Source organism: Pleurodeles waltl, chromosome 2_1, assembly GCF_031143425.1.
Source record: "Pleurodeles waltl isolate 20211129_DDA chromosome 2_1, aPleWal1.hap1.20221129, whole genome shotgun sequence".
NCBI lineage: Eukaryota > Metazoa > Chordata > Amphibia > Caudata > Salamandridae > Pleurodeles > Pleurodeles waltl.
Window position 1 is genome coordinate 282017162 of NC_090438.1, and position 14711 is coordinate 282031872.

The 14711-nt window shown below is 43.7% G+C and overlaps 1 protein-coding gene across 2 annotated transcripts in view; it reads right to left on the reverse strand.

The window, feature by feature from the left end:
- Nucleotides 1-14711, reverse strand: part of ADGRG4 (adhesion G protein-coupled receptor G4) — a 1350632-nt gene that overhangs the window by 440897 nt on the left and 895024 nt on the right. For both annotated transcript variants that reach the window (XM_069212461.1, XM_069212460.1), the window contains exon 16: nt 8810-8935. In XM_069212461.1, the coding sequence (XP_069068562.1) occupies nt 8810-8935 (126 nt within the window). The remainder of the gene's footprint in view (nt 1-8809; nt 8936-14711) is intronic.

A 14711-nucleotide genomic window follows, 5' to 3' on the forward strand; every position in this document is an offset into this window, starting at 1 on the left:
GTACAGGTTGAATAAAATTAGGTAGAAAAGAAATAAGGTAGTTATCCATCACTATGAAAATTATGAAACAAACTAACACATTTATTGGATGATGTCATCAATTATGTAATCAGTGATGTCATCAATGAGGTCATTGAGATGTCCTCAGTTATATCATAAATGATGTAATAGAACATGTTATGAATGATGTAATATGTGAAGTGGCACGAGTACAAATTATAGTTAGTTCTGCTAATTAGAACTGGTGATTTTATTTTTGTTTGTTTTAGTTCAAAATATTAATATTGTTGCTGACATATTCGCCTAACTATAATGTAACTTTAAACTTTATTTTTTTCAGAGATTTCTAAGGTTTAAAAAAATATATATATACATGTGTATATTCACTTAAAAAAACAAAAAAAACAAAGGTTACAGGGACGTTACATTTAGGTTCTGAATTTACTTGTACAAAACCATGCAAATTCAGCGATTAGAGTTATTTCAAGTAACTATAACTTACGCCCTAAGGTAACTACAAGGCGCCTTGAGCATGCAGTTTTCTTATCAATAATTGTATTGCAAAGGGTGCGATGATAATATCAAAGATGCCATAGAAGATGTCATCAATGAGATAATATGTGGAGTAATTAAATTAGCTGTACATGGCAAATGCGCGAGTTATAGTTACCTAAGGGCGCAAGTTATATTTACTTGAAATAACTAACTATAACTGATGAATTTCTATGGTTTTGAGCGCGTAAATGGAGAACCTAACTATAATGTCCATGTAACCTTTGTTTTTTTTCAGAGAATTTCTATGTTTTTTTTAATGTGATTTAATTTAAATGACTAAACGTTAAGCCATCCACCGCTGCGAACAGTAACTATAACTCGTGCCCTGTGGGAACCATAGCTTGCACCCTTGCCATGCACTGCTAATTACCATACATATTACATTACTCATGACTGACATCTTCCATGACATCATTGGTAATATGACTGCAAGTAGAGTGCTAACAGTCATACTTATGACAAACCTATTGTACATCTGAAGCCACCTTGATTAAATCAAACTGGAAAATGTTAATAATTTAATTAAGAAAGGAACAAAATGAGGGGGCTCATTTTGTCGCAGAAATTATGGTTAGCTCTGTTAAAAGAAAGATTAGAACACATTTTAAGTGAGTACTCAGATATCTACCTCCTCTATTTCATTAATGCATTCTGGCATGCAGAATGAAACATGCAATTTCAACACCAGCAGCAGAGTGCCAGTTAACTCCCTGGTGACCAGCAGCTTTGCTACAGTGATCTAATGAGCAACTAGAGTGCTAACATTCTGAATTTATGTCAAAAGTATGGCACATCTGAATGCCATCTTGATGGAATTGAAGAAGCAAACTGAAAGCATTTTCTACTGAGGATACTGCAGTAAATAAGGAGATTAGGGAGATTCACTATAAATAAGTCTCCAAAGATGGGCACCAAAGAAAGAAAATTCCAAATATAGCACAAATATCACCCAAATGTAGCCCAAGTACAGCCTAATGACAGAAGTGTACAAAAACCTTGATTTTGTTTTTTTGCAGGTGTATATAGCTCAGACGTGAGCCAAAGGTGTTGGAGTATTTTACATGAAGATCAGTTACATTACACAAGGAACATTCATTTTGGTTTTAAGCTTAGCTAGATTAAGTGATTTGCCCGGAATCACAGGATGTTAAGCTGTCACCGAAACTCAAACCTGGTTCCCCAGTTGCAAAGTCTGCAGCTCTGGCCCTAACGCCACCTTCTTTAAGTGTTACATATATCCAAGTGATCAACTGGATAAAAAAAATCAATAACAAATAATTCAAAAGTTCTTTGTCTCTATTTGAGAACTCAGAAATTATTTTCTCATTTTAGTTTTTTAGAGCAATAACCATTTTTTCTATGGGAATAAGACCCTCTCATTTTTTTATAATTTCTAAAGGAAATGCTTTCGGTATTACAATTTTGATTACATCAAGATGTCGTCAGACATGCCACACTTTTATAATAAATATGGAATGTTATCAATCTAGTTGTTCATTTTAATACTGTGGGAAGGCAGAGGTCAAGGTTACGGACACAGATAGCTGAGGCCAGGGAGGAGGGTGCAGAGGCAACACGTTGACCATGTTGGGCAGACGGCAGGGGCAGTGGCACTACAACAGACCAAGGAGGGCAGGTGAATGGGGAGCAGGGGAAACATATCAATCACGCAGGACAGACATGAGAAGCTGTGGCAATGTAACAGTCTACTGAGGGAAGAAGGAAGAGGCAGTGGCAGTACAGCCATACATGCCAACAGACCCAATTCAGGTAGGAGACTGCCAATGTGTTTTAAGCGCAAAAGGACTTACTTTTATCTGTCTCCTGCCTAAAATCTCCTCATTTTCAATGTAAGTCAATGGGGAAAATCAATTCCTCAGTTTTGTTTTGTATGGTACATTGCATCATGGAGGGCAGGAGGAATGGGGTAGGGACAGGGACTCGGATAACAGAGGACAGGAAGGAGTTGGGCAGGGGCACCAAACATACGTTACATGGCAACCGTCAAGGGTTGCAGCAGCACAATACATCACACAGGGCAAGCAGGATGGCAGTACAGCAGAACAAACTATGAAAAGCAATAAGGAGGGGGCAGGCACATGGACAATAGACAGAAAAGGGGAAAGAGACGAGGGCAGCAAGCTGACCATACCAGAAAGAAAGGAAGGATAGTTGCAGCACAACCACCATTGTGGACATGAGGGAGGTGGAAAGGGGCATGTACAAAGGACCATGGAGGACAGAAGGGAGGGGTAGGGGCTGGAAACAGACAAGAGAGGGCAGGGGAAGGGGCTTCACAACAGACCATGCAGGACAGGCAGGAGGAGCAGTTGCAGCACAACAGAGCATGGAGGGTAGAAAGGAGTGGCAGCAAAATTGACCATGGAGGACAGGAGTGAGGGAATAGAGGCTTGGAATTCGGACAGGCGGGGTGGAGGTGGCAGGGACAGGAGGCAGCCATCTGACCATGCTAGGCCATTGGGGGTGCAGTGGCAGCTCAACAGAACACTCAGAGTAGATAGGTGGGGCAGTTGCAGGTCCATGGAACATAGAGGGCAAAAAGAAGGGGGCAGGGATATGAACACAGACACCGGAGGGCAGGAGAGAGGAGGGTGGGGGCAGCAAGTTAAGCACAGAGGCTAAGAAGGAGGGCAATGATGGGGAATTGAATTGGGGAACAAAGGAGGGGTAGGCAGGGACTTCAAGCTAAATGGAGGGCAATGGCAGAACATTTGACCATGCAGGGCAGGAGGGAGGGGGCTGGTGCATGGACTCGGACAATAGAGGGTAGTGAGGAGGTAGATGGGACAGCAAACTAACTATTCAGGGCAGGCAGGAAGGGCAGTGGCAGATTAACAGCCACACAGGGCTGTAATGAGGGGGCAGGGGCATGGACATGGACAATGGATGGCAAGGAAAAATGGATGGCACTGAAAAAGCGAAGGTTACAGGGTCGTTAAAGGTAGGAAATAGAATTTAAAAAACCTTAGAAATTCTCTAAAAAAATAAAGCTTGCAGGGATGTTATAGTTAGGTTCAGATTTTCCCTGCACAAAACCATAGAAATTCAGCTTTATCGTTCAATTTCAGGTAACTACAACTATAACTCTCGCCATGCACTGCTAATTACCCAGATATTTATTGACTTGTGATATCTTCTAAGACATCATTGATAATATCATTGTAACAGTTGCAATAAAATAACTGATGATAATCTGTTTAGGGCAAGGGCACTAGTTAAAGTTACATATATATATATATATATATATATATATATATATATATATATATATATATATATATATATATATATATATATATATATTTCATTATTATTTATTTTTTTTCACTGAAAAAACAAAGGTTACTACAGGGACGTTATAGTTAGGCTTGCATTTCACACGTACAAAAACAGTGAAATTCAGCAGTTATAGTTACCTCAGCTAACTATAACTTGCGCTCCACTAATGATCTGCTTATGCCCTCACAGATTACATCACTCATGACATGGTCAGTGACATCACTGATGACATCTCAAATGACATCACTGATAGGCTCTGAAGCACTCCTACCCCAATAGTATAAGTGGGCATTTACTACTGGGCAGGGTCCTGTGGGTTTTTGGTGTGCAGATGCTGGCGTTAGGCATTGTACCCCATGGGCTGGTGACTGTCTTAGTAAATGGTTGGGCATGGCCTAGTGCATAGGGCTGCTCCCTGTGTGTTGTGTAGTGGTGTTGCTGGCATTGACCAAGAGTTTCCTCTGTCTCTTCCCCTCCTTTTTGTTTTGTCACCTTGTCCTTATGTGCATTAGCGTCATCTGGTGGAGGAGCAGAGGCACCGGCGACGGAAGGAGCTGTATCCCACATGGGCCTAGATGCTGAAGCCACCTAGGGTGAGGGCACCAGTGGGACAGAGGGCGAGGGGAGCACCACGACGGACACAGGAGGGGAGACCACAGACAGCGACTCCTCCTCCGATGGAAGCCCCTTGGCGGTGGCGGACACCTATGTGCCCACCCCAACAACACGTATAGCCCCCACCCCCCTACCAGCACCGCCTTCCCAGCAGCCCCTCAGCGTCTTTTCCGTGCCCGCTCACCCAGGAGGGTGGGCATCTCCTTCGCCCCAGGCACCTGAGGCCCTGCCCCAGTCAATCCTACTGCCCTCAGTGAGGAGGCTATTGACCTCCTGAGATCCCCCACTGTTGGGCAGTCAACCATAATGAATGCCATCCAGGGTGTCGAGAGGCATTTGAAACAAACAAATGCATACCTGGAGGGCATTCACTCTGGCGTGGTGGTCCAACAGAGAGCATTTCAGGCATTGGCCTCAGCACTAATGGCAGCCAGTGTCCCTGTGTCTAGCCTCCAACTTCCTCTAGCCAGACCCAATCACCTCAACCCCAGCCTATCCCAAGCACACCTTCAGACCAGCATTCCCCCAAATCACCACACAAAAGTGGCTCAGGCAAACATAAGCACCACACTTCACCTCACAGGCACTCACACAAGCACCATACCCATGAAAACACACCAACATTCACTGCCTCCACTGTGCCCCTCTCCTCATCTTTATCCTCCTCCCTCCCAGTAGCATCTACACTCACACCTGCATGCACTACATCTTCATCCACTACCTCCATCACCAGCACGCCCATCACAACACACCCCTCACGAGCAGTCAGCACCCCCACAACCATGCACACGTCCCCTGTGACCTCTCCCAGTGTGTCTGTGACCCCTCCTCCCAAAGTACACAAATGCAAGCACCCACCCACCCAACAGCCATCCACCTCACAACAGCATCCAGCCCATGCACCTTCACCCAAACTCAGCAGACAGACACCTCCTACAACCACTCCCTCTTCCTCCACTCCCAAACCCTCTCCATCTTCCCGTCCCAGTGTGTCTAAAAAACTTTTGCTGGCAAACATTGACCTGTTCCCTACCCCCCCGTCCTTCCCCTCGGGCCAGGGTGGGCAGAACCGAGGCCAGCACCTCAGCCACCAAGTCGGCGTCCGCTGTGGTACCTGAAACTCCCAGAGGATCAAAGGGGGCACCCGTCAGGCCAACCAGTGTGCCATCGACCCCTGCAAAGGACCAAACCATTCCGCCACCTGCCAAGGTGAAATAGGGGACAGCATGCAGCAAGGACAAGGAGCACGACCCACCCAGCCAGGCCTCCTCCAAAACTGCATCTGCCAGACCCAAAGTCCCAGCAGCATCTTCCAAGGTGAGGAAGGGGCAGAAAAGCCAAGCCAAGGCACTTCAGGTCTCGGAGGCTCCAGGTGAGGGCCTGGTGGCCACCATCAGAACTGACAGCCCGCCAACCTGTACCGCGGCCAGCACCGCCAGCATCCCCGCCGCAAGCACCGCCACCTCCACCACTACTGTCAGCAGCAGCATCCCCAGTGGGCAGCCGTCTGAGGCTGCAGGAGATGGGCTGGTGCCTCCCTCCACCACTGGCAGCACCGGCACCTGCACAACAGGCAGCACCGCCAGCATCCCCCCTCAAGCCCGCCGCAAACACCGCCACCTGCACCGCTGACAGTAGGACCACTACCAGCAGTAGCAGCCCCAGTGTGCATCGGTCCGAGGCTGCAGGAGACAGGCTGGAACCTCCCACCACCACTGGCAGCACCAGCACCGGCACTACCACCAGTTTGCAGCCTTAGTCGCCGCAGGATGGAGTCTGGCCCTGCCTCCATGGAGTATCATGCTACCTCGTCCCTGCACATCTTGTGCCTCAGACACCCAGGTGAGGGAATGTGAACTGCCACACCTCAAATGCTGCATCACTGGGCGCAAAGCCCCCTCCAGAACCAGTGGAGATAGGCATCCACTCACCCTATCCTTGGCAGGATGAAGTACATTGGGAACAAAGCCCCCTCCAGAACCAGTGGAGATATGCATCCACTCACCCTATCCTTGGCAGGATGAAGCACACCGGACTCAAAGCCCCCCCCAAAACCAGTGGAGAAGCCATCCACTTGAGAGACTGTGGCCTTGCACTCCCCAGGACCAAGCAGTGGGCAACCCACCCACTTGAGAGACTGTGGCTTTGCACTCCCCAGGACCAAGCAGTGAGCAAACCACCCACTTGAGAGACTGTGGCTTTGCACTCCCCAGGACCAAGCAGTGGGCAAACCACCCACTTGAGAGACTTGAGAGACTGTGGCTTTGCACTACCCAGAACATCGCTGTGGGCATGGAGCCCCCTCGAGGAGCAGTGGCGTTATTCCATCTTCCGGCTGTGGTGCCCCCACCCTTCCCCATCCCGCTGAGGTGCCTGTGTGTTTACAACCTGATGCCCCTGTAGTGTTCTCTCCTTATTGAGGCAGGAGTCAAGTGTGGGCTTGACCCATGATTTTTGGCCTAGTGGCCCACGGACATTTGCAAAGGACAATGTTCGGCCTTCTGTACATATTGTAAATATTTGTAAATACTGTTTTTCTATTTGTTACGTATTTCTGCCTATTTCTAATGTATCACTGATTAGACTCTATTCCTTTTTATCCTTACGTTCTTCGAGGGGGTTACGGGGTGTAAATGCACTGTTGCTGCATGTGTTTGTGTGTATGGTGTTGTGGGTGAGGGTGGAGGTGGGGGTGTTGCATGTTGCATGTGTGTGTCACTCTCTTTTTCCTTACCCCCTCCCCTGTGTGCTAGGTGCAGTACTCACTGTGGTCGTCGCGCTGCCTTTGATATTCCTCGTGTATGAGGAGGTAGACCATCATGGGCAGGACCTGTAACTCAGGCTTTATGGCGTCCTGGTTCTTCATTGAGTGTTGAGAGGTGAGTGGTTTCCCTTCCAAACACTGTTTCCACCGTGCTTTTGATAGCGTTGGTACCGCCCCAGTAAAGCTGGCAGATTGGTGGGTTGTAATGGGGTTGGCAGTACATTGTCTTCCGCCTGTCTGTTGGTGGTGACCGCCGCGGTGTTTGTTGCTACCGCCGTGGCAGTCGGAGTGTTAAAGTGGCTGTCTGTGTTGACAGTTTCCGCTGTGGTCGTGATCCCATTTGTTTTTTACCACCGGCCTGTTGGCGGTATTACCACAGCTTTAACACCGACCGCCTCGGTTGTAATGAGGGCCAATATGTCTTAGATACAGTGCTGTCCATAGACAATAATGTTGTGCAGCATAGCACTATTATTTTTTTAAACACAATGTAGTGCGATCTTTGAGAAATCTTGTCAAGGGACAATACTTTTCCCAGTGTAGAAATCCTGACTCTATTATGCATGGTTTCCCTTCCTTTTCTCAGAATAGAAACACATTTAAGCTTAGATGTCCATTTGTTTACAAAGCGAGAAGTATTACAGAAAAACTTGTGAATACCAACAAATTCAGGGTTTTGTGGATGACTACTAGAGTTTGCATGACAACAACTCAAAAGACCATTCTCTTAAATATTTTACCTCCCATAGCACAAACGTACTCAGTGAGGTGGAGGTTTGCATATGAATAATTGGAATTTTCGATCATAACAATAAAAAGTACTGATTCTGTGACTCAAAATGTGTAATTTATGCTTGTAAAGCCACCTAAGTTTTGAGATTTATATTCAAGAGTTTTCAAGAAAATTCCCGCCTAAGAACTGTGGATGATTTGAACTGAAAAACAATACTCAAGATATACAGAACAATTCATCATACAAATACACGAATGATTAGATATATTATTTGATTCATAACAAATATAAATCAATCAACATTTTAATATTAATAAGGTATTTTTCATGCACTTGCACTGCTACCATGAATCAATCTGAGGATACTAACTTAAATTTTACCTTACACTTTCAGATTCCTTCACATTTACAGAACATTTTAAACAATTTAGTTGTACATTTTGCTTCTTCATTTATATACACTTTATTCATCTGTTAATATTATTAAATTTTCCAAGCAGTCAGAGACCCCCTGAGTAGGCTTTCGGACCACCAGCGGTCCCCGGGCCACAGATTAAGAACCACAGCTTTAACATACACTACATTAAACATGGATTCTGGAAGGTGGCCCTATGTTAATCAGAGTGCTTAGCCAGTTTTGCATGAGTATGAATAAGAAACCCCAGCTTTCTACAGTGCATTCAAAACAACACCTATTTTAAAGCAAATTTAATTATGTCATTTAGCTCAGTAGGTATCGCTTTACAGACTACCCAAATCAAAACACCAACATTAAATTGTATTCATCATTGACATTTACGCAAATAAAACTGTTATTAACTATGACATAATGTAACAAGTACCTTATTTTCTTTTAAATGCTGTAGAGTAACTGACACAGGATCATCAAGGTTCTCAATATTTCTGTCAGTCACACTTGCACCTATTACATATGTATTTAATATGGAACCTCTTGAAATCTCTGTATCCTGTGAATGAAACAGAAGAAAATACAGCATAAACGATATGCTCAGCAAGACCATGCTTTAATAACGTGGGCAATTGCCCAAGACACCAGCCTTGGAAAGTATACTTTCTTTCAGTTCGACTTCTGTCTATTCTATTTCTACCTCTAAACCTCACCCCTTCTCTGCCTTTCCCCACACCACTTTCCAGTGTCATTTTAAGTTTTTGGTGGTCACAGGCAAGACATATTTCAGCTGCTTTTGTGTGACGCTTCTTCTGTAAATGTAATATATCATGTTAGTATTTCTTCCTTCATGAGAGCTTGCAATAGCAGGAAATGGGTAATACAATTCAAAGTTGTTCTGTACAGGGACCCATTAAATCTTGCATGAGCATCCAAAAGCATGAAGATGACATATCTTTCCTTACTGGCAAGGCAGCAGGAAATACCATGATTTCTTTTGATTCAAAAATCAAAAAAATGCAATGGACTAAAATTAGAAAGAAATCTTTGTTATAACAGTTTCATTTTTCAGGTTTATTTTTCTCAAACTGGGCTCTAAAATTATAAATGTTACATTCAGCTTTGACATTTCCTTTTAATTTCTGCAATTTGGCACATTTTTGTCTGCACGATGTTGCTATTCCTCAAAAGAATGATGATGTGCTTCCAACTGTTTGTACTGTTAGCAGACACACTTTGAAATGACTGTCAGCTCCTCAATATCCCTAGTTGAAGCCATTTTCTAACAATCAAAAGGATACAGGGGTAGATTTACTAAGGACTTGCATTGTCCTTGTGTATATTTAACTGGGATTTACTATTTACACTTTGCATGGTTTATTAAATACAATGGGTGGCATTACAATGGTGGAGCATGGGCCAAACATCCACACAGGTATCTTGACACAAACCCAGATTTACAAAGACTTGTAAACCTGGGTTTGCACCAAAATTGTGCGCCTATCCAGCAGAAGGATAATTAGGAGAAATATCTTTATTTCCCCTCATATTTTCCTCTTTCCACATGTTTTGCATTCCGCAGCACACACAGAAAGAAGCATATGCCTCCAAGAATTGCCTTTGTGCAGAAAATTGTCCCTTCCGGCACAAAAACTGTCCTGGCTGTAACACAGTGAACCTTGCACTGTAGTGCATGGGTGCCTGCATTGGTGAAAGCAGAAATGCTTCATATCTTTGTAAATGTGTAGCATTTTTGTCATATCTGTTTTACGCAATGCACTACAGCAAGTTGCTTTGCTGTGTTGCATGATAAATCTGCCCCCTTAGATTATCAGAGTTTTTGAATTTCAGAGGTATTCACACACTTTTGTAAGCTGGGTTTGTAAAACTTGGTGGCAGTTGATTGCATTGTGTAGCTTAGAGTAATTGTACTATCAACAGTAGTTCCTGTCTGGGGGACGTGGCTACTGCCTGAGAAGATAGTCACTTAGAGCCGAAGCTTTGTCATGCCTGGCACTTACTGTGGCTTTTCCATCGTCTACACTGCTTCCCACATCGCCCTCAGGCAAGCACCAGCACAGCAAAGGTGCCATTGAGGCTTACCCAGGCAAGGCAACCTGACTGCACAATGAGCCTTTGCCTGGTCATAAAATGGCTGCCGCTGAGACAAACAACCATGTCCACTGAGTGACTGCCTTTTAATCAGTATTTTATTACACAAAGTGCTTATGGAACACTTCAATTCTCAAGGGGTGGAATTCCACTACACACGCCTCATGCGGGTGTACCATCAAAATAGTGAGACCTGCACAGACAAGTGTAACCATCTGCCTGACCCCAGGATGGCCACCATCATAACCAATAAATAAGGGACCTTTGTGACTAATTCCTCACTGCTATTGATTACCAGACCAGAAAGGCACCCATGGAGGTTTGCTCAACCACATTTCCTCTTGCTCCTTAAACCGTAGTCACAAAAAAGGAGGAAACAGCCTCTAAACAGTTGCCCTCGCTCACCCTCATTATCTTACCCCATAGGGATCTTGATAATTTACCCAACGCCTTAGGCAATTACAGCATATTGATCTTGAACTTTTCCCACTGCCAGCATGGCAGAACAGAGGCTTCACGATCCCAAGGAAGCCAGGGGGGACATTAAAGAGTCAAAACTTGCCAGAAAGAGATCTGAACAGGACCTTCCTGCTCCCATATCGCCGTCAAACCTAAGGCAGATGCCAACTTCACTCTGGATCTCATCATGCAGAAGCTTGACGCTCTACACATCTTGGTGCAATCAACCAAAACAAGCACAGACTTCATGCAAAATTACCTCATAAGCATAAAGAAGAATATACATCACTTGGGAGGGAGGATGAAGGAAGCACAATCTAGTTTAGGTGAACCCTCTGGACCAAAATATAAACGCTTCAAAAACCATGTCTGCTACCATTTCAAGATTAATCAGGCTAGAGCGAAACCTGACAGACTTGGAAGACAGACACAGAAGGGAAACTTTTGCATATTTGGGCTCCCAGAAGACACCGAGGATCAAGCTTCATCCTGTGCCACCTGTATAGAAAAATGGATTCCTCAAACTCTGGGCCTAAACTTTAGTGAATACTTGGAAATAACCAGGGTTCACAGAGTCCCCACCTTCAAATTGAAAGGAGGTTCATTGCCCAGAGCTCTGATCTTCTACCTTCTTAGATACTCCCATACAGACTTAATCTCACATAAAGAACCTGCAAAGGATCATCTGGAATGGCTCCTCTATAGGTATATCACAAGACTATTCCAAGGACACAGTGAAAAGGAGGAAAGATTTCCTAGCCCATAGAAACATTTTAAAATACCTGAAGGTACAATTTTCCTTTATTGGACCCACTCGACTAAAAAACATCTACAATGGTAAAACCACCCTGTTCGTGGACCTTGTGAAGTTGGACTCTTTCATTACAGAGATACAAAATTTGGATATGAGCTCTTAAGTTACCTCCTCTTGGTCTCTGAACTCACACGTAACCTGTAACTATCCATTAACTTTGTGTAACAAACAAAACAGGGTACTGATTCTGCTTTAGCTTATATGCACCTATCTTAGAATAACTCCCAAAAATACTCAAAATGCCTCCCGATTTGACAAACCAGCCACCCTGGTTTACAAATCCTACAGGGATAATTCTGCTATTCCACCCTTTCACTACCATGACATCTGATCCATTTAATATCTTTTAATCTATTAACAATTACTAACCATTAATTCCACTTGCCAAATACATTCATAGACTGCACTGCAGACCCAGTTGCATGCATCTAAACACCAGCTTACCGTTATATGCTATACCTAACTCCTGGATCAATACGTCTCCCATAGATGCTTTTCTATGTGAAGAGATCTACATTTAAGGACATGCTGAGACTGGCAGCTGTTTTCAACTAAAGTCTCGACATCCCATGAGAGCCTCCTAAATCATGCTCACTGCCAGTGGTGTTAACCTAACCTAACCTAAAAAGGAGCTTAAGCGTGCAATGAGTTTTCAATGTGATTATAGTTTCATTCTTTTCCAAAGACACAAAAATGTATAGTATTCCTTTGATCGCTCACTCCAGCCACCTGTTATAGTTTGCTATATTAGGTCCCTATATTGACCATTGTTTCTTTCTCTATAATACTTTTATTTCTACTGACCTAAGCCAGCAGGTCCTAAACTAGTCCCAGATGTTACTCCGTATGATCTTGATATACATTTGGTCATAGGTCAAGCAATGACCTAACGTTTCAGAGTTATCTCACAGTTGCATTAGATACTGTTCAAGATGTTATGTGTCTACGTTTTCAATTATATGACATTTTTCACAACCATGCTGCGTGACACATTGGGATTCACTACCCTCACACATCAGGCACCTCACGATTCCTGCCCTCTGTATGACTACTCAATGATGACGTACAAGCCTACATACCAACACTCACACAAGCTGATAACCTATCTAAACCCCTATCTCCTCCATTGCACCATTGCAACATCACAGAATACACATTGCTTCACCGTCATATTTAATATATCACGTCATAGTTCCTCCCATTGGATAAGCCCACGCCAAAGACTCCTCATCCAATAACACACCAAGGGCGTGGCTCTGCCTCCTTGACTCTGAGTGCAAATCCTCGTAGCCTCTATTGCTTTACCTCTGCTTATATTTAGCAGTCCTTCTGAGTGCCTACACAGGTACATGGATCTCTGTCCTTTTCTTCTAAATGGATCTCTGTTCTTTTCTTCCCCATTCTTCTCTACTCCTTCCACTCACATTTCATCTTCTATCACTTACTTCCTGCTACCCTACCCCCACCCTTAGCACAGCCCAATACTATCCTTACCCCCGGCCCATAGCCCCCTCCTTCCTCCATACCCCACCATTCCTCTGAACCCACCCCTTTCCCCCACCCTTACACTCCTCCACTTCCTTCCCCACACTGGGTGGCACTGAGACTCTTATTTTGAACTTCTTCCACACGCTCAGCTTATCCACATCTACTAAGAATCACACATTTATAATAGTAAATGACATAAAGATATTAGCCCTTAATGCGAATGGTTTGAACCACCTCATTAAATGCATGTGGATTCTGGACTATCTCCATAAACTCAAAGGGGACCTAATTCTCCTTCAAGAACTAAGATCTCCTTGAAGGAATCCTCTCTCTTACGAAAACTATAGGTTAACGACATATCTTGTGTGCCAGCTACCAAGAAAACAATGGCCTTGTTACCCTCATATGGAACACCTCAGGCCTAAACATTACATTCTTGGAAGCATTCCCAGAGGACACATGTATAACAACAAAACTCAAAAAGATGATAAAGAGATGGTCATGGTAACCACTTATGCTCCCAATAATGATTGTCCTTCCTTCTAGGTACAACTTTTAAAAAAAATAGCACACATCTCTTCAGACTCATTATGGGTGGTGACTTTAACCTTTTTTGGGACAGGATCCTGGAACTCTTCTTGCCCTCAAACTGAACGATGCGTGGAGAATATTTATTTCCTACAGGTAAAGACTACACTTTCTTTTCTCACCCACACAAGTCATTCTCTCGCATGGACTATATCCTAATAGAAGATGTCCACATCCCAAAACATCCAGCCCCACAGCTGGGCCAATCCCGGTTTCTGATCATTCAGGCATTTCCCTGCAATTCGGCAGTAATGTTTCCTCAAAAAAGCACAACATGTGGAGAATGAACAATATTCTCACGGAAGACTGCATGTTCAGGGAGAAGATTGAGACGATTGAGAAAGAATTCAAACTCATTATTGAATGTCATGGAAACTCAGGCCCGAACCTGCACATTTTCTGGGATGTCATGAAATCCACTATATGGGGTCCTATGATCAAACTTATGTCCTGAAGGAGTAAACAAGACACCGCCATCCTAATTAAACTGGAACAGGAAATAAAATCACTAAATCACCTTTAAGCAAACCCAGAAAAATCATGCTTCAATCATCTAATGAAAGTAAAATATGATTTCAACAAACTTTTAGGCAACAAGACACAAAGGCATCTCCGTTTTATGGACATAAGAAGGCAGAAAAAATAGTGGCCTCTTATCTTAAACAAAACTCTCACGCCCTAAGATAAACTCTATTATAAAGGAACATGGCTCCCTATTACCCAAAGAAGCTGATATTCTAAACACCCTTCAATCCTTGTAAGCAACCTGTACTCTAAAAGCATCTCATCACCTTTGATCTTTCCTACAATACCTCAATATGATTCCTATTTAAAAAAATTGACAATACAACCAAATCTAAACTAGAAAAGCCAT